General features: G+C 47.8%; 2 protein-coding genes across 11 annotated transcripts in view; one reads left to right on the top strand and one right to left on the bottom strand.

Annotated features, from left to right (window-relative positions):
- The window catches only part of LOC311008608 (uncharacterized protein), a 248212-nt gene that overhangs the window by 191964 nt on the left and 35704 nt on the right, over positions 1-20544 (top strand). The gene's annotated exons all lie outside the window — the stretch shown is intronic.
- LOC311008661 (programmed cell death 1 ligand 1-like) overlaps positions 18139-20544 on the bottom strand; it is a 46539-nt gene continuing 44133 nt past the window's right edge. The window contains exons 2-4 of the mRNA XM_084002460.1: positions 19066-19280; positions 18603-18947; positions 18139-18526 (exon numbers count right to left, since the gene is read on the bottom strand). Of these exons, the coding sequence (XP_083858586.1) occupies positions 18291-18526; positions 18603-18947; positions 19066-19147 (663 nt within the window). The 5' untranslated portion in view covers positions 19148-19280 and the 3' untranslated portion in view covers positions 18139-18290. The remainder of the gene's footprint in view (positions 18527-18602; positions 18948-19065; positions 19281-20544) is intronic.

Raw genomic sequence — 20544 nt, 5'->3', positions numbered from 1 at the left:
CCTGAAAGGAATGTATGTGGCTGTAAATTGCATGCAGCAATGCCTTTGTCATTGGGATCTAAAACATGCTATTAATAATAACATCTTTATATCTATCATGTTTTTGCAAGTTATATTTGGGTTCTGGGGAAATTGTATGACATATTTATCATAGTTAAGGTCAAATGTTGGTCTAATTCTCTGATCTAAAGATAGAGAAATGATCAGAAAATATAGTCTGTTTGTACTTGATATATGTAATTTTGGTAATTTTTGGTCTTTGACGTGATGAAATCACGAGGACTAGGCTTGGCGGAACCTTCTGCTGGTACAGTTGTTTCCGACAGACGGACTTCTCTGAAACCCCCGCTAAAGTAAGCCTGATGGTTAGCCTGCCCCGGAGCAGGCTAGTTTGGTCGGATAAATTCCCATGGTTACTTAGCGGAGAGTGCCTCAAGTCACGTTGATGGAACGCAACTCTCGCTAAAGGTAGCGAGGCTTATCGAAATTAGCCCGGCTTTGCACTTAGCGAGTTTGATGGAATACCCCTCTGGGCGAAGAGATAACTGGAACAAATATTTATATTTTATACATATTTATATATATTTTTTTTAATCATTTGCTGACCCTGTTTTGTGATATACATGCCTAAAATGCGCCTACAATTTCTATAGTGAAATAATATCGGCATTATAATTATTTGGACTGTGATGATATTTTTGGTGCCCTACGCACAGCGCGTGATGCACGTGGTGGGAGCGGCGGCGCTGATTGGTAGAGGAATAATAAAAACAAACAACAGAGTGGGAAAACCCCACACGATGACCCGTACTTCACCTTTACTTCTTATACTCGAACACAACAATAATCATTATAATAACACACAGTACAGATGACGCAAGACACTTTAGTAGACATGAAGAAGAAGAAGAAGAAGAAGAAGAAGAAGAAGAAGAAGAAGGAGAAGAAGAAGAAGAAGAAGAAGAAGAAGAAGAAGAAGAAGACTTTGACTTTCAAGTAACTTTATTTAAACACCATTCCAACAAACCCTTAAATACTTATTCCACTGACACATACATAATCTCACAAAACACTATAAACCAACCATCATTCTAAAAATGTAAAACCAAAGAGCCATCCTCCCCCAGTGAGCACAAGACCTGCCTAACAGCCCACACAGCTTTAAAACCATCCAGGTTTTGGGTTAGTCTGAAATAAGTGTGTTCTACCCTCAGACGGGCTGCCACTAAACCCCTCAGACAGCGTACTGGGTCTGTCCAGCCTTTTTCAAGCAATTTATTTTTTCGGCTTTTCTAAATTGCTAGTTTGGCACTTGCAAAAATAAAATTGATTAAAACCAAAATTTGCCTTTTCTTGGGTGTGTATCTGGGTCCAAAGATGAAGAGGGGAACAGAGAAAACCTCTCCCAAACCCCCAACCCACTCCTGCAGCATTTTAAAAACATCTACCAATTGGGGACAGGACACCACTAGGTGGTATAAGGTCTCTGTTGCTGAGCAGAAAGGACAACCCTCCCCAGTGCTTGGGTCAAAGTGAGCTCTGTGTCTGTTCGTAGCTATCGCTCCATGTATAATCCTCCACTGGATGTCAGCCATCCGTTTCTCGACGGGAGGCTTATACAGGACCCGCCAGCTACCACTAGGGGAAAAGTCTGAGCCTAAAAACTCCATCCACTTTGACTCTCCGACACCTGCAAGAACAGAAAAGTTCAGTACCTTCACACAGCTGGAGTACAGCTGTTTGCTTGTACAGGAGCTGAACGTTCCCAGTGCTGGAGTTAAAAGGGTTAACAGAAGGCCTCTCTCCTCTCTCCATTCCCCCACCTCAGGTCTCACACTCAAGGGGGGGAAGACATACTCATGTCCTTGACTCCACTGGTCAGCCAAACTTCCGTCCTGTGCAAAAGTCCGGAGTGGTGCCGACAGGGATTGCCACACTCCGTTCACCAGGTTCTGCAGCACTCTGGTTGACCGTATGCCCGTCACTTCAGCCAGACTTTCAATTGATATCTTCGTCAGATGGCCCAGCTTCACTACTCCCGCCTCAATGAAAGCTGTTTTTAGGGTGGTTGAGGAGAAGACAGTATCAGACAGGAAATCATTGTTGAAGAGAGGTTCTTCAAACAGCCACATCCCAGGCCCGGGGTCAGGTGGTCGAGTAAAACTCAGAGTCCTCCAGGCATCGATGACAGAGCTGTAAAACGGTGTGAGACCAGTAAGACTGCACAACGGGGACTTCATCAAGAAAAGTTGTCTGTCGTAGCCGAGCCGCCCGGCCCTCCAGAGCAGCAACCGGGCCACAGCAGACCAGCAGAGAGAACCGCTATACAGCAGCCGCTGAGCTGCCTGCAGTCTAAACGCAGCAATCCTGGAGGCGATGTCTATGAGGCCCTGCCCCCCCTCTGCCACAGGAAGGTACAGGACCGACGCTCGCACCCAGTGATGACCCGACCAGAAAAACTCTACGAGGACCCTCTGCAGTTGCTTCAAAAGTCCTTGCGGGGGGGTTAACACTTGTAGCCTGTGCCACAGGGATGAGGCAACCAGGTTATTAACAATCAGAACTCTTCCCCTGTAGGACAGCTGGGGTAGCAACCATTTCCATTTAGACAACTTGGCTTGCACCTTCCCAAGCACTCCCTCCCAGTTCTGCGCCTCTATCTCTTTACTTCCCAGATACACACCCAGGACCTTTAGGCCTCTTTTTCCCCACCTAAGGTTTCCAGGAAGAGTGGGTGTGTCCCCTGCCCTCCACTGACCAACCAAAACAGCCTCACTCTTCTCCCAGTTAACCCTGGCTGAAGCAGCTTTCTCATATAAATTGAGACCATCTTCTAACTCCTGGATGTCTTCCTGACCCTGGACAAGGACATTTATATCGTCAGCATATGCTGATATGACCACAGGGGGGCTGTGAACCAGTTCAGGCAAAACCAGGCCTCTCAGTCGGCTCCTAAGCCTACACAAAAGCGGCTCTATGGCCATACTGTACAATTGGCCTGATATAGGGCAGCCCTGCCTGATCCCTCTTTTAACTGAAACAGGCCTGCTCAACCCTCCCCCAACCTTAACAACACAACATGCATCACTGTACAACAGCTTCACCCAGGACAAAAAGTGCTCCCCAACACCAAAAGCCTGCAGTGTGGCAAAAAGGAAAGAGTGATCCACACGATCGAACGCCTTCTCCTGGTCGATAGAAATTATACCCACATTAATGTTGTAATGTTTGCAAACTTCAAAAATGTCTCTCATTAAAAACAAATTGTCCTGTATTGATCTACCAGGAACACAATACGACTGATCAGAACCAATAAATAATTCCATGTAGGACTTCAGTCTGTTAGCTAAAACTTTTGATAAAATCTTGTAGTCCGTGCATAAGAGAGCTACAGGCCTCCAGTTCTTTAACAGGGTCAGATCCCCTTTCTTGGGTAACAGAGAGATCACAGCACGCCTACAGGATGCTGGAAGAGTTCCTCTCTCGAAAGACTCCTTAAAGACGTCCAGCAGGTCGTGACCAAGAAAGCTCCAAAAGTGTTTGAAAAAGTCTGCAGGTAGGCCGTCCATGCCTGGAGCCTTTCCTGAAGCCATTTGTGTCACTGCAGAGGTCAGCTCCTCCAAAGAGATGTCAGAGCTCAGGGTGTCCCGTTCTCCTGAACCCAGCTGTGGAAAACCTTGAAGAAGTTCATTAGTGGCATCGACATCACATACTTCTGCCCTGAACAGGTCTGAGTAGAAAGACACTGCGGCCGTTTCTCAATATGCGTTCTTCTCTGTACTTCTGTTCTTGTGGACTTGAGAAACGTCATCAGCGTCGGACCGAGTACTGTTCCAATTCAAAGTTCGCATCTGGCCAAGTACGGTCAAATACCCCGGATGTGTTCTTGCCCCGCCCATTTCACCGAGGATGCATCGGAGGAGACTTGTGTGGACTTTGGGCAGTTACGTATCCCAGAATGCATTTCAATAAAGCAATGGCGGAGGAGAAGACGCACAATTGTAAGTTAACGTTAGAAGTTTTGAAATTCTACTGTTTTGGGGTGAATAAATGTTTAAGAAAACATCATATTATATCCTCATATAATATATAATAAAATATACAAATGAAACGGAGTTGTTTTTTATAGTGTTTATTTTATTTTAACTAGTGAAAATAACCGGAAGTTGAACGCCGTCAACCGGCAAAAACGATGACGTCATCAAGTACGTTCCTGTTCCAAATGAAGAAAAAACACCGTCCTCCCGTTCTCCCGTCCTCCCGTACCCCGGGAGTTCGTTCTTCCGACTGAACTCCGCAAGTCTAGACTCCCGGAGTTCACGAGTTCGAACTTGGCGTACTGGGTATTGAGAAACGGCCAACATGTCCTCATCTCAGCAGGGTCAGAGGTCAAATTCCCATCAGGCAGGCGGAGACACACCATCTGCTTCCTTTGGCCCACAGACCTCTCCAAGTTGAAGAAAAAGGAGGTTGGTGCATCTATGTCCCTTAGAGAGGTGAACCGTGCTCGGACCAGAGCTCCTTTAGCTTTCTCTTGAAGAAAAGAGTTCAGCTGCTGCTTTTTGAGGAGTAACTGTTCAGTATTTTCAGCAGACATACTCTCTAGCTCTCTGATTTCGGACTCTAGTTGCTCCAAAGCCCCTCTAATATTTGCAGTGGAGTAGGACGTATACTGCTGACAGAACGCCCTAATTTGACCCTTTCCAACCTCCCACCACTGACTCAAGGAGGGAAAGGACTCCTTCTTGGATCTCCAATTAGCCCAAAACAATTGGAAGTTTGTACAGAAATTAAAATCATGTAAAAGTTTAATGTTAAAATGCCAGAAGGACCTAGGTTTCCCAGTAGGAGATAAAACCAAATCTACTAAAATCAAATGATGGTCTGTAAAACCAACAGGGAGGATTTGACAGTTAGCTGCACGAGTTATAAAGGAAGCGGACACGTAGATTCTGTCTAACCTGGCTGCACTAATCCTACCATCGGATATTTTCACCCAGGTGAACTGTTTAGCTGAAGGATGTTTCATCCTCCACACATCAACTAAACTAGCCTCCTTTAGAAGCTGAGACAGAAAGGAGGACGACTGAGGGTGGGGCTCCTGTCCTGTCCGGTCTAAAGTGACGTCAGTGCAACAGTTCCAATCCCCCCCTATTATAAAACACTCCCCCTGATCACAGCCATCTAAGCTGTCTCTTAATAATTTAAGCACAGCCAACCGTTCAGGACCATGATTGGGTGCATACATATTAATAAAAGTAAAGGTAAAACTTTCTATTTCCGCCTTGACCATCAGAACTCTGCCTGCTATAATCTCTGTTCTGGATAGAATATTCACATTTAGTGAGGGAGAGAATAGAACAGCAACTCCAGCACTGAGATTAGAGCCATGGCTGAGTACATACTGACCCCCCCACCATATCCCCCAGTCTGTCTCATTCAGGCTATCACTGTGCGTTTCCTGTAAAAAAATGACATCTAACTTTTTCTGTTTAGTAACCTCTGACACTAAGGCTCTTTTCTGCGTACTTCTCCCCCCGTTAATATTTAAAGAGGCAACCTTTAAGGACTGCATAGTAGAAGAGTAGAAGAGAGACAACAGAACAGACAAATAGACACAGCAGAGAGGAAACACCCAGTGTTGTATGATCATGTTATCTTTTCCTGGAGTTTTTCATTTTCCTTTTTCTTTTGGTCCCTTTAAGACCTTTTTTCAGAGTGGTGATATGTTTTCTCAGACGGTAACGTCTCTTCTCACTCAGCAGGTCTATCCCTACAACCTTCTGAAGAGTGCTCACCGTCTGAATAAACTTTTTAATATCAGGGAAATAGTCACTTATTTCCACTGACCTGCCAAAAGAATCGTCGAGGAACTCATTTACCTCTTTAAGAGAATACAGGTCTGTGATCTGAGAGACACTGTCTGCTACAGACACACTGTCAGAGTCAATCTCCTCATCTGAGTCCATTCCCATCACCTGACTGTTGTCTGAAAACGTCTGCAGCTCAGTCTGGTGCCCAGCACCTGCAGCCTGCAGCTCCTGCTCCATAAAAACAGCCTCCCCCTGTCCTGATGTACCTGCCTCCCCCTGTCCTGATGTACCTGCCTCCCCCTGTCCTGATGTACCTGCTTCCCCCTGTCCTGATGTACCTGCCTCCCCCTGTCCTGATGTACCTGCCTCCCCCTGTCCTGATGTACCTGCCTCCCCCTGTCCTACTTCACTAGCCTCCACTGGCTCTGTTGTGCTCACCTCCCCAGATGTACTAGGCCCAGCCTGTTCAGCCCTACTCACCTTATTCCAATTACTTTCCTTCTCTACACTCACAACATTTACACTCTCCTGCCCTGCTTCCTCTCTCGAGACACCTGGCTGTGCGTCAGCCGCGGAGGCTCCGCGCGCGGAGCCAGTCGCCGCTGCCGGCTGGCGCGGCCGCAAGGCGAGCGGCCCCGCCGCCGCCAGCCCCAGCGGGTCCCGCCGCGCGCTGTCTGTGCGGACAAGCAATGCGTTTATGGCCCACATCACCACATTCAAAACATTTCATGCTCCCAGAACTCGCGTACACCATGTAAAACGTCTCCTCGTGTCGGACACGGAAGGACACATCCAGTGTCTGAGTTGACGAGTCCAAAAACATACTTGTCTCTGCAGAGACTGAACATGCTTCAATTTGTCATCCTTGCATCCCAAAGCAACAGTGCGAAACCCACTGGCAAACTTACCGAACCGCTTCAGCTCTCGTTCCAGCGCTTCATTCGGGATGAAAGGAGGAACGCCGGACACGGTTATCCGGGTAGAGGACACCGCCAGTGGGGAAATCGGAAACAACTCCTCATCTAACGTTAACCCACTCTCGATGAGTTCACTGACACAGCTCTGGTCTTTTAAAAACACCACGAGGGCTTTATTCATGCGGGAGGCATATAGGATGTTTCCGTGGCCTATCTGCTCTCCCACAGCCAGCAACACCTGCTCCACGGTGGAGCTGTGTGGTGGAACCAGCCTCACTCCCTGTCTCAGTGACACAGGTGGCGTCTCAGAGGACGCCATCCTCGCCACGAGGCACGGAAATCACACAAAAACAACACTAAACGGATTTTATACAATAAACTAACTAATATGACAAACAATAATCATACAATAAGAAACAGTAAGAAAAAAAAACGTATAGTTTTGAAAGATCTTTCTTGCTCTTCACCAACAAACCTCCACCACAGAAGAAGAGGAAGAAGGAGGAGAAGAAGAAGAAGAAGAAGAAGAAGAAGAAGAAGAAGAAGAAGAAGAAGAAGAAGATTTTTTTGATTTTTACAATCACACTTTATTTACAAATTAGCTAGTCATTTTACACAACTGCAGATGTATCTATTCATACAACAAACCCCATAAAACACACACTCATACATAAATACATACTTACATCCCAACAACCCCAAATCAGTCAATGAATAAATAAATAAATAAATAAATAAATAGATACTCCGTCAGTTTAAAATATTAGTGAAATGCAGCTCATTGTTTAAAATAGCACACAGGATGTTGTTGTGGCACCAAATGTCGGCAAAGCTTCCCAGGTCTCCCATCATCCTATAAAACGAGAATTCGAGGCGGATCCTGCAGCGGACGTTGCAGCGCCACACTGCGGATGCCTCCACACCAGCCTGGCCTTCCATTTTATTCCTCCTCGAGATGTAGACTGCCATCTTTGCCTCTCCCACGATAAAATTCAGGAGTTGCCACATGGCCTTCTTTTCTTTTTTGTACCCCGCCCCATAAATAAACATTGTGACTGTAAAAGTTTGGTTGAAGAGTTTAAAAACACGTGTCAATAGATTAAAAAACGCTGAGAGCCTCCCACACTCGCTAAAAATGTGGAAGGTTGTCTCCCTTATTTCACAGAAAGGGCACGGGTTGGACACAGCAGGATTAAAAACAGATATAAAAGCATTGGATGCAATGGCACCATGGAGGACCCTCCACTGTAAGTCCCCTGTCCTTTTTTTCAGGGGAGGCTTGTACAGCACTCTCCACTGCGGAGCAGCCTCCCCCAACCTGTCTGTCCATGCACAGGGTGCTCTGCCCCCCAGAGTTTTCTTGTTTAGTGCCTGCACACAGGCTCTGTAGAGAGTCTTTCTGTTTACTGTGTGCAGGCTGAATGCTGTCCTTCTCACCAAAGGACCTTCCTGTTCAGTCTGTGGGGTGAGCCGGATTCCAGGGGGGCGGTCTGTAGGGTCCGGCTCCTCCCCTCTGCCGAATTCCCTAAGGAGCCTTTTTTCCGATGAGGTCAATTTGTCCCTCCAGAGCTGCAGCAGCCTCTGGGCCATCCTGCGGGACTGGAGGCCCAACACACGTCCCACGCCCTCCGAGTCCATGAGGCCCGGCCCTGCAGCGAGGACCAAGCTCCGCAGGTCAACTGTCCTGGCCCGGAGCAGCGCCGCCATCAGCCCAGGTGTAGCTCCACTGGAGATGTCTAGCCTGGCTCTGTGAATCAGGGGTTCATTTAACAGCCAAAACAGAGAGTTGGAGCTTTCTTTTTCCCTGCTGCTATCAAAGAAAGCCCACACCTTAAAAATACTCTGATAAAAAGGAGGAACCCCATTAAAATTTAGAAATTTAAAATCGGTAAAAAACAGAGCAGCATCCAGTCCCAGATTACTCACCCTTCTGAAGATGCAGCTGGCCACACCCCTCCACACTAGGTCTGCTGGGCCAGCCATGTACCTTTGAAGGAACAGCAGCCTAAACGCTGCCGTCCTGCTGGCTAGGTGGATGAGGCCCTGCCCCCCCTCCTCTCTCGGTAAAAACAACACCCCCTGTGGCACCCAGTGTAAGCCGTCCCAAAAGAAATTTACAATTTTCTCCTGTATCTTTGCTAAAAACCCACTGGGCGGGTCCAGGCAGGACAGGCGGTGCCACAGGAGTGATGCACACAAGTTGTTTAAAACCAGGACTCTCCCTCTATAAGACATCTGTGGCAGCAGCCACTTCCATTTCTTCATTTTTTCGCTAATTTTTTCTTGTATTCCCTCCCAATTTCTTTGCTCCATGGCCTTACCTCCAAGGGAGACACCAAGGTATTTTAACCCCTCCCTCTTCCAGGCCAGGTTCTGGGGGAGTGTTGGGAGGCCATCTGACCACTTCCCAACTGCGAGTGCCTCGCTTTTACCCCAGTTTATTTTTGCAGCAGACAAAGTCTTGTTCTTTTCAGTTAACTCAATTAACGTATCGATGTCTCTTTGATTTTTAACTGCTACAATCAAGTCATCTGCGTATGCAGATAAAACCATGTTGCTGCTAAAACCCGGTAAAAACAGTCCTTCAACACGGTCGCGTATCCTTGAGAGGAGGGGTTCGAGGGAGAGTGCATAGAGCATCCCGGACAGGGCACAGCCCTGTCGGACACCTCTATGCACCCTGAAGGGAGCACACAGACTGCCGTTAAACTTCAGTAAACTCTCAATGTCTTTATACAGCACACGGATCATGGCAATGAAACCAGGGCTGAACCCAAACCTCTCCATCACCCTCCAGAGGAAGTTGTGTTCAACCCGGTCAAAAGCCTTCTCCTGGTCTAACGAAATGAGACCAGTATCACAGTCCAATGAGCTGGAGAGCTCCAAAACATCCCTAATTAGGTAGATGTTATCTACCATAGACCTGCCTGGCACGCAATAGGTCTGGTCCCGGTGGATAACCTGCTCCATGGCCCCTCTCAGTCTGGAGGCCAAAGCTTTGGACAGAATCTTATAATCCACGCACAACAATGACACAGGGCGCCAATTTTTTATCTCCTGCAGGTTTCCCTTCTTGGGGAGAAGTGTCACCACCGCCCTGCGGCAGGAGAGGGGGAGGGAACCACAGGCCAGACTCTCGTTCAGTACTTTGAGCAGGTCAGCGCCCAGGATATCCCAATACTCTTTAAAGAACTCTACTGTGAGTCCGTCCATGCCTGGCGCTTTCCTACCCTGCATTCCATGCAGGGCAGCTGCCAGTTCTTCCAGCTGGAGCGCTCGGCTCAGCTGGGTGTTAGTGCCCTCTGACACTTGTGGCAGCCCTGCACAAAACTCTCCCTCCAACTCGGTGTTCTCCTTGTACTCTGATGAGTAGAGGGAGGAGTAAAACTGCACGGCCCTGTTCCTGATCTGGCCTGGTTCCCTTAGCTCCTGCCCTGTGTCAGAGAGAAGCGCGTGGATTATCTTCCTCTGTCCTCGCTTCTTCTCCAGACCAAAGAAGAAGCCAGAGGGAGCATCCATCTCAGTGATGTTTTGGACCCGGGACCGGACCAGCGCACCCTGTACCTTAGTGTCCAGCAGGTTGGCTAGCGCCATCTTTTTGGTGTTGAGGACTTCAATATGGCCTCGATTTCCTGTGGAATTACTAAGTGCTTCCAATTCCACAATCTCATTCTCCAGGTCTTTAACAGATCTACACATGTGCTGTGTGACATTGAGAGTGTACTGCTGACAGAGAAGCTTTATTTGTACTTTTCCATGGTCCCACCACTGCCTAAGACAATCAAACTCGTCTATCCTTTCTCTAAAACCACACCAGAAGTAGCTTAAAACCTCTTTAAAACCTTTATCTAAGATCAAAGCAGAGTTAAAATGCCAGTAAGCACTCCTTGGTACGACATTTTTAAAAAACACATCACATAACACCAAAGAGTGATCCGTAAAACCAACTGGCACTATCCTACAGTCTTTAACTACATTAAACTGATGCTTAAAACAATAAAACCTGTCCAGCCTGGCTAGCGAGACCCCCCCCCCTCTCTCAGGTGGGACCAGGTGTACTGACGACAGTCTGCGTGCATCCTCCTCCACGCATCCACCAAGCCATGGGAGTAGACCAGCTGCTTCAAGGTGTGCTGGGAAACTGGATGTGGCTCTGCATGATTTCGATCTAAAAGATCAGCCTCCGTACAATTAAAATCCCCACCCAGAAATAAAAACTCCTCCGAGCTGCAGCAGTTTAGTGCAGAATTCACTGTCGTTAAAAAGCTCTGTCTCTCATTCCCGTTATTTGGTGCATAAATATTGATAAAAACCAGGGTAAAGGTGTCAAATTTGGCTCTGACTAGTAAGCACCTCCCCCTGACCACCTCCTCCACTTCTAAGGAGGTAGGAGTGAACCTCCTAGAGAGGAGGATGCCTACACCACCACTCAGTGTGGTGTTGTGGCTCAACACCACCTGTCCCTCCCATTCTTTCTCCCAGTCCCCCTCATTGCCCTGGTCACTATGAACCTCCTGTAAAAGCAACACGTCAATGCGTTTACTCCTTGCTGTGTCCAACACAAGTGCCCTCTTTCTCATCTCCCTCGCTCCATTGACGTTCAGCGTTCCTACTCTAAAACCATTCATTTTGAGGATAAAAGAGAAATAAAAAATACAAAAGGTAGTAATAAAAAGAAACATAGGCTGTTTCATCATATTCAAAGTTGTAGTTGTTTTCTGACCTTGAACATGTGTTTTCTTAACCTATATATTTCCTGATGAGTTAAGTCAGTTGAAGCTCGGTGCTTTATGACGTGCTTGGCCGTCAGGAGAAAGGTGAGCTTGTCAGGGAAATGTAGACCGATGTTAAGGTTTTTGACCCCTTTTGTTTTCTGCAGGAAGCTCTTAATCATCTGAGGTGTGTACAGATCTTTCTCCTTACTGGCAGTGACTGTATGTGTCTGTGAGAGGGAGAGCTCACTGCTGTCCGACATGGAGATTTCACTGTCACTGCTGTCTGCAATGGCAGCAGCCGTGGCGCCATCCTCCAGCCGTACAGCCTTCGCTCCTCCCTCCCCCTGCACCTTGATTTTCCGCTTACTCTCTCTCCAAGATACCACCGGCCTCCAGCCTGATGTTCCCGCACGCTCACCATCATCCTGCTCACACAAATCACCACTCTCAGACTGCTCACACACACCACCACCCTCAGACTGCTCACACACACCACCACCCTCAGACTGCTCACACATGCCACCACCAGACTGCCCACGCACATCATCAGGCTGCTCACACACATCAGTAGACTGCTCACACACACCCCTAGACTGCTCACCCATACCACCTGACAGCTCACACACATTGGTAGACCCACCAGCTGTCTTTTCACCCACATCACCCGTGGCTTTACCTCCACCTCCTACCTCCACCAGCTCCTCTAGTCTCTCTTCCGGTTCCCCTATCCTCTCAGCCGACTCTCCCTCAGCCACCGACTCCCCCACCTCACCTGTGTCCCTCAGCTCACCCTCCTCCATCTCCTCACCTCCATCTCTCTTTCTCACCTCATGCTGCTGTTGCCCTGACTCAGACGTTGCTCTCTCCTCCCCGTCCGAGCCGGCGGTGCGCCCCACGCGCCCGAAAACCCTCCGCCGCGGAGCGGGGACGGGCCTGGCCGCGACCGCGGGCCCGGCCTCCGCCGCGACCGCCGCCGGCCCCGGCGGAGCGGGGACGGGCCCGGCCTCCGCCGCGGCCGCCGCCGGCCCCGCGGCCGGACCCGGCGGAGCCGGACCGGCCCGACTCGGACAAGCCCTAATCAGGTGACCCTCCTCCCCGCAACCAAAACATTTTGCTTGTGATGATGTAGCAAACAGAGTGTAATCGAAATCATCGACTCTCACGATGCACCGATAATTAAACTCTTCTGCCCGGTTGTTGAGTATCATGTAAAGCTGCCTCCGGTGCGACACCACATGGCGAAGCAGCGGCGACTTACACCCGGAGAGCAGTTTCCTAATGGGGGACACTACTTTGCCGTGACGTGACTAATTGGATGTTGGACATTTCACTGCAGTCAGACACCCAGCCGTCGCTATCACTGCTATCCTCAGCAGTCGGCTGACTCTCTAGCCGCCCGGCCTTACTGCCCCCCCCATCACTCAACAGGTTTTTGCGCTTACTGCGTTGCTTTTGAGGAGCAGGCGCCCCCTCAGACACACCAGTCTCCATGATGACAGCCTCTGCACTGCCCAAGCACAAATCACCTGTCACCTTCTTGTTTTCACCCACCTCACCCTTCTCCTTACTGTTTTCACCCACCTCACCCTTCTCCTTACTGTGTTCACCCACCTCACCCTTCTCCTTACTGTTTTCACCCACCTCACCCTTCTCCTTACTGTTTTCACCCACCTCACCCTTCTCCTTACTGTTTTCACCCACCTCACCCTTCTCCTTACTGTTTTCACCCACCTCACCCTTCTCCTTACTGTTTTCACCCACCTCACCCTTCTCCTTACTGTTTTCACCCACCTCACCCTTCTCCTTACTGTGTTCACCCACCTCACCCTTCTCCTTACTGTTTTCACTCACCTCACCTGTCTCCCCTCTATTCTCACCCCCCGCACCTGTGTCCTCTCTGTTTCCACCCACCTCACCTGTTCCCTTTTTGTTTTCACCTTCCTTTGTGTTTCCACCCACCTCACCTGTCTCCTCAGCCACCATCTCCCCACCTTCACCGACACCACTCTCCCTTTCCCCCCTCACCTCAGTACGATCCCCATCCTGGTTCTGTCCCTCCTCCACCTGCCGCTCAGCCCCCGAACCGCCTTGCCCCGTGCCACCGGGCCGCTCGGCGGCAGCCGGCGTCTCCCCGGCGGGAGCTGGTGTCCCCCCGGCCGCAGCCGTCGCGACGCCGGCGCCAGCCGGGCCCGGCTCGGCCCGGTTCGGGCAGGCTCTGACCAAATGTCCCTCCTCACCACAGCCGAAACACTTAGCTAGAGAAGAGGTGACGAACAGTGTATAATCGAAGTCGTCTACACGCACAATGAATCTGTAACTGAACTCCTCCGTTTTATTGTTCAGTATCATGAAGAGCTGTCTGCGATGAGACACGATGTGTCTCAGCAGAGGAGACTTACACCCCGACAGCATTTTCTTAATCGGGGAGATGACTCTTCCGTGGCGAGACAACTCTTTGATCAGAAACTCGTCGCTAATAAACGGAGGTACGTTAGATAGTGTGATCCGAGTCGCCGGCTGCGTCAGCGGCAGCAGCGGCTCAAACAGCCCGTTCACCGTGATCCCCGTCTCCACCAGCGTGTTCACCTGCTCCACCTTGTCTAAAAACAGAACCACCGCCTTATTCACGCGGGCCGCAGATTTCACTGAGCTGTGCCCGACGATCTCCCCCACAGCCAGCGCCACCTCCTCCACGCTGCACGGAGACCCGGCACCAGTCTTGATGCCGTGCCTCCGCGACAGCCTGGAGAAGCCACCAGCCGCCATACCGGCGTCTGCGTGGCCCTCCAACCGGACAAAGGCTGGGCTGGAAAACCCCACAAAACTACCGTGAAATGAAATAAAACTCACCAAAACACAAAACAAGTAACTAATGTACCCACAACCAAAAGGCCATTAAAGCCCAAATGACAAACAACGAAAAAAATGTAAAGAACAGTCTTTCACTCTCAGCTCTTCCTCTCACACACCTTCCACACGAAGAAGAAGAAGAGGAGAAACCTGTTGCGCACTTATTAAAAAGTCGCCTGGACTTCTTTTACTGACGCCGGAACTTCGCAGCTAAATTATTTTAACGAACCTCGACGAAACAAACCGAAGAGAGTTTCTTAGTTTGACATTTAACGACTAAACGTCTAGCTTGGTGTCTCGACGGAGACCAGCAGGAAGACCAGCAGGAGGACCAGCAGTAAGACCAGCAGGAGGACCAGCAGGAAGACCAGCAGGAGGACCAGCAGGAAGACCAGCAGGAGGACCAGCAGGAGGACCAGCAGGAAGACCAGCAGGAGGACCAGCAGGAAGACCAGCAGGAGGACCAGCAGGAGGACCAGCAGGAGGACCAGCAGGAAGACCAGCAGGAAGACCAGCAGGAGGACCAGCAGGAAGACCAGCAGGAGGACCAGCAGGAGGACCAGCAGGAAGACCAGCAGGAGGAGCGGCGACCATAGCGGACACGATAAATAATCAATAAATCCGCATTTAAAGTCACTTACTTGTTTGATAGCAACGAGCTGTCGTCGGGTCACCCCGTTATCTCCTCCGACTCCTGCAGCTGATAACTCTTCTTCTTCTTCTTCTTCTTCTTCTTCTTCTTCTTCTTCTTCTGCGGACTACCCCCTGACCCAAACGCTGATTGGCTGCACCTCTCACGCCCCAACAACACGTGTCTACAGACAGTGGGCGGTGCATCGTGACGCCTCCAGACGTGATTTCACATTCACAGATTTTATGCACATTTTTAATTTTTCTCTGAATGACAAGTTATTTGTATTCCATGTAGAAATACTCACGAATTTGTAGTAGGAGAGAGAGACAGACAGGCAGACAGACAGACAGACAGATATAAATGAGGCCATTTAGATAGACAGACAGGCAGACAGGCAGACAGGCAGACAGACAGACAGGCAGATAGACAGACAGACAGACAGACAGACAGACAGACAGGCAGACCTGATTTGAATAAGCACTGGTTTTAAGTTCCAGCTGGGTCGGTGATGATGAAGTGATTATTGCAGGTGTTTTCAGTAGAAGAACGACGACCATTTCTTTCTGTCTGTTTCTCAGCATGCATGTTACGTCTACCGCAGAAAAGTTCAGTATTATTATTATATTCATTACTGTAATCAATAGAATCAATAGTGACCACTCAAATGTGTTTGTGTTTTATTATCGTTACACCGGGACCTAAAGTTCCAGAGGTGCTTAATGGTTATATAAATATATGCAAACACACACACACACACACACACACACACACACACACACACACACACACACACACACACACACACACACACACACACATTAATACTCTGTGAATATGATCAACAGGTCACACACATCCCGACACTCGGTGGACAGAAGATCAGGAACCAGAAACGACAGACGAAGTGAGTATTTCTCATGATGTCATAATAATAATAATCATAATAGTAACAATAATAAAATAAAGTAATTACTAAACGCTCTCCATGCTCTCTTGTGAGTCTTGAAGTCGTTCATTTTCCTGTTTGTTGGATTCACTGGATCTAACAAGACCCACGTGGGCTGGTTCACCACAAAATAACGTATTGATCTGTGATTTAATATCAATAACCAGATCAAAAGGATGCTGAAATAACTCCATCATGATGGGGATCAGTAAAAAGTGCTGAGTCATGCTTTGTTAGGTCTGTCTGCAAGACCACAAGATAACATTGTAGCTGCTCCATCAACACTCCATATAAGGTCATATGGACATAAATACAGCAGAGACCTTGTTGTTTGGACCACAGACAGTCTCTGGTTCCTCCACATAGTCTGGTCTGGTCTCTGGACTAATGTGAGCTACTATCTAGACCTCTGGGGGACCACAGACAGTCTCTGGTTCCTCCACATAGTCTGGTCTGGTCTCTGGACTAATGTGAGCTACTATCTAGACCCCTGTGTTTGGTGCTAATTAGCAAACGTTAGCATGCTGCTAAGATATCTTCCCCTCTTCTTCACAGTTATGTCAGCCGACTCCTCCTCCTCCATTTTAAAAATAGTTTTTTTGGTTTGTGAATCTACACTTGTGAATGTGAAACTCAGCTAACATTAGAATGAGATTTACAAGAAAGAAGGCGTTCTCATCTCTGCTACGGTGATCACAACAACCAAATAAAACATTTTTATAGTATGAGACAAAATCTGGGAAAACACAAGCAGCTATAAATTAGTTAATTCCATAGTTCATGAGTAAATTCACAGTACCAAAATAAACGAGAGCATGTTTCAGGAAGAGATTCATTTTACATCGATGTCATTCTTTAAGTTTTGTAAGAAGTGTTTGACTGGATAGAATCTGAGGATCAGCTTAAATGAGACTTCCTGTCCGTATTAGTTAGGAGAAACTTCTGTGGTAACGACCAAACTTATTTCCAATCGATCTTACTAACAAAACTGCTCCAGTAAAATGTGTCTGTAGGAGCAGAAACCAAACCAAATCACCAAATTAGAGTTTACCTGAAGTTTCTATTGGATCAGAAGGTGACAATGACAGGGGAGGAGAGTGGTCAGCATTCTTAAATAATACACAGAAACCAGACGGGATCAAAAACTAAAGAAAATTCTTTAGGAGTTACAGGTATATTATCGGGTGAGAAATTCAGAGTCGTTGTACAGAAGTCCCCTACTGTTAAATAGCTGACTCACTAAAAGAATACCATTGTTGAACCATTTATCATAAAATAGTGACTTTGTTACTGAGTTATTCAGGATTTTCTGAATCTTGTAATTACAGAGCAGAATTAATTTTAGGCCACCTAGATGGGAAAAGACATGGTGAGATATAAAGTTCCAGAGGTTGGATTTTTTAGATATTGTTGAATCCAGTTGATTTTAAACGTATTATTGAGAGAGCTGAAGTCTATAACGTTTAGTCCACCTTTGTCATATTCCTTTAAAACAACAGATTTTCACATGTAGTGTGTTTTGTTTTCCCATAAGACGTTGCTGAGCATTCCATCAACATTTACATATGGAATTATGCACAGACAATGACTGAGCAGCATAGGTTAGTCGCACAATTCCTTCTGCCTTAGTGAGAAGAACTCTGTCCTTCAGAGACAAGTCTCTTTGTAGCCAGTGGTTGAGGACTTTTTGGGGTTTTTCCCAATAATTGGAGTCAAATTTGAAGCTTCCTATCTTTAACAATCTGAAGACCAAGATATGTGACAGAATCACTCACTGGAATGTGAGAAATTGAGGACACTGTACAATTATTTACTGGTAACAGTTCACATTTGTTTAGATTAAGACAGAGCCCAGATGCTTTGGAGAAGGACTGGATAGTTTGGACTGCGACTGACACTTGAGAGGCATTCATAAGAAGTAAAGCTGTGTCATCTGCCAGCTAGCTGATATATTAGTTCCCTATTGGCAGATTAAGAAGTTGTACAGCTAGAAGAAAGAGGTACACAGTCTCAATCTGCATCAGGACCGGAGGGACACCACCGGGAGGGGCGGGGCTTAGTCAGTGAAGACTTTGATTGGTCTTCCAGCACACTTAATTGATGCAATCAGAGAAAACAAACTCAACTCAAACAAACACTCATTAGAATTTAAGATGACCCTGTACAAATATACATTAGATCAATAAAAGATTAATAAACAAACACAAGTTAATGTGTTCAATATATGATTATTATATACATTATATATATTATTATATATATATATTATAAATATTATATATACATTAATAATAACCGGATTAGACCGTTAAGCTGTACGTCTTCAGGTGGATGTGAACAGTAGAGTGAAGTGAGGAGAAAGGCTGCAGGTGAGACCAGAACCAGGACCCGGGAAGCCACCTTAGGTGGTTACAGTTACACTACTCTGAATGGAGAGCTGTGAACGCGCTCAGATCCACCGCCGGACTTCAAACCTGGTCTCCTGGACCAACAGCAAACCCACCAACAGTAGACACCCAGTAGGGGTGCCACCAGACCCAGTCCAAAAAACAAGCTGATCCTCTCCCAAAGAGCTGGCCCTGGAGGTCTGGGTTCCGGCGGTCTGGGTTCCAGGGGTCTGGGTCCTGGGGGTCTGGGCCAATCCCGCGCTGCTGTAAAGACACCAAAGAAATCCTGTCAGTCTTGCTGGACTCTACTGAACCGGACCGGTGAAGAGGGTCTACTCACCCGTCACGTTGAGCCGGCACTGACTGAAGGTGACGTCCGAGTGAACGACCACCTGACACACGTAGACGCCCGAGTCCCGGGTCCCGAGTCCAGAGACCTGGAGTCTGACGAGTCCGTCTTGGAGGGCGCCCCGGTCACACCAGATGCGGCCTTTGAAGCGCTGGTCCTGGGACCCCAGGACCTCGAGGCCTTCATGGAGGTGGAACACCTGGAAGTGGCTCTGACTGGAGAACGCCTCACAGAAGACCACGAAGGAGTTCGCCGCCCTGCTGGCGATGATGGGGAACTGCCACTCCATGGTGACGTTGCTGTCCTCCTCGGCCTCGTAGTCCTTCACGTATGATCCTGTTCACGAGGGGGGGGTGAGGGCGTTACCATGACAACATGATGGAATTAGACGCATAAAGAAGAAGTAATGCATGATGGGAAATGTGAAGGTTGTGAAGTGAAGGGGTGGACTAACCGTGGAAACAAGGGGTCAAGATGACGAGCAGCAGGAGGCCGCAGATCATCATCATTATCTTCATCTTCATCTTCATCTTCATCTTGTAGGCGTTCACACGTTCGATGCCGGTGTCTGTCAGCTATCCCATGGAACCACGTACGCTTCCCCGCGAGCACGGACAAGCAGACGAGGGCGAGGGTTAACTGGCTGCATCTCAGGCATGAAGCGGTGACCTGCCTGGATTCTGATGTGTGTTTAATCTGGACTGGTATCTTTACATCCAGGCCCCGGTGGCGGCCATGGTGGAGCGGTCATGGGATGTGTTCCAGCCCCTCCTCTTTGGTTTAATTGGAACGGAGATCACCATAGCAACGCTCAGCCCCAGCACCGTGGGTAAGAACCATGCTCAAAACAAACGCTGGCATATCAATTGGACCTGGTTTGGGGAACAAGGGACCAGTGTTTACCTGATCCTCTGTGTCCAGGTCTAGGTCTGGCCTGCATCAGTATCGGTCTGGTGATCCGTCTGCTGGTCACCTTCCTGCTGGTCCACTACGCAGGTTTCAACCTGAAGGAGAAACTCTTGAAGGAGTTAGCGTGGACTTGGTTTGTCCGTTCTGGGTACGTTATTATCACGATACGATCTTCTGGCAGTTTTAAACCTTTCGCAATTTTTCGTTTTGTGATTGTCTGTCAAGCAGACAGAATGACCGACACTCCGTTTGTGTTTTTGGTCAACTTCCTGCACACCAGAAAAAAAACTCAGCACCCTCTAGTGGACGGAAGAAGCAATTGTTACCAAAAGGGTTCAATTGTTTGCAATATTAATAGGTTATATAATATACATTATTGCCACGACTCATTCTAAGGTGTCAAACAGACAATGACTACAGAAAACATCTTTTTTATGTTCCTATTTCTGCCAACGAATGCTACATTTTATTCCTTGAATAAGATGAATGTTTCTAACAATTATTGTATGAGTGATGGATTTCCACGTGTCTTTTATAGAAAAGCTCAATAAATATTTACCTTTACAATACGATCACAATTTCATCTAATTTATTAATGATTAACGTTGACGTTCTGGCTGTTCTTTTTCTTTAAAAGGTCAGTAAACCTGTGACAGAATGTTAAATAATAAGTTCCAACAAGTAAACGTCCGCCTGTCAGACCAACAATGACTGTTTCCTGGTTTCTGTGCTATGAGTGTGTTATCACACCTCAGACCACACAGAGTCGGACAGAAACCCTCTTCAGGGCCCCTCGAGAGCGTTAGTCCTCCGGCACGTTGCACGTCACCAGGTGTCATTAAAAATACAGCCAGTAGTTTTCCATCGTCCTGTTGAGAAAACAAACAAACTGAAAGCATGAGCTACTTCGGGTGGTCTGGTGTTAGGAATCCATGTAGTAAAGGCCGACACCTGAGGTCGCTTTACTTGTTAAAAGTTAGTACAACGTACAAGAACTACAGAACTTAAATTCACGATTTATTCA

This window comes from Eutrigla gurnardus, assembly GCF_963514095.1.
Source record: "Eutrigla gurnardus genome assembly, chromosome: 23".
Lineage (NCBI taxonomy): Eukaryota > Metazoa > Chordata > Actinopteri > Perciformes > Triglidae > Eutrigla > Eutrigla gurnardus.
This window is presented reverse-complemented; position numbering and strand designations above follow the sequence as displayed.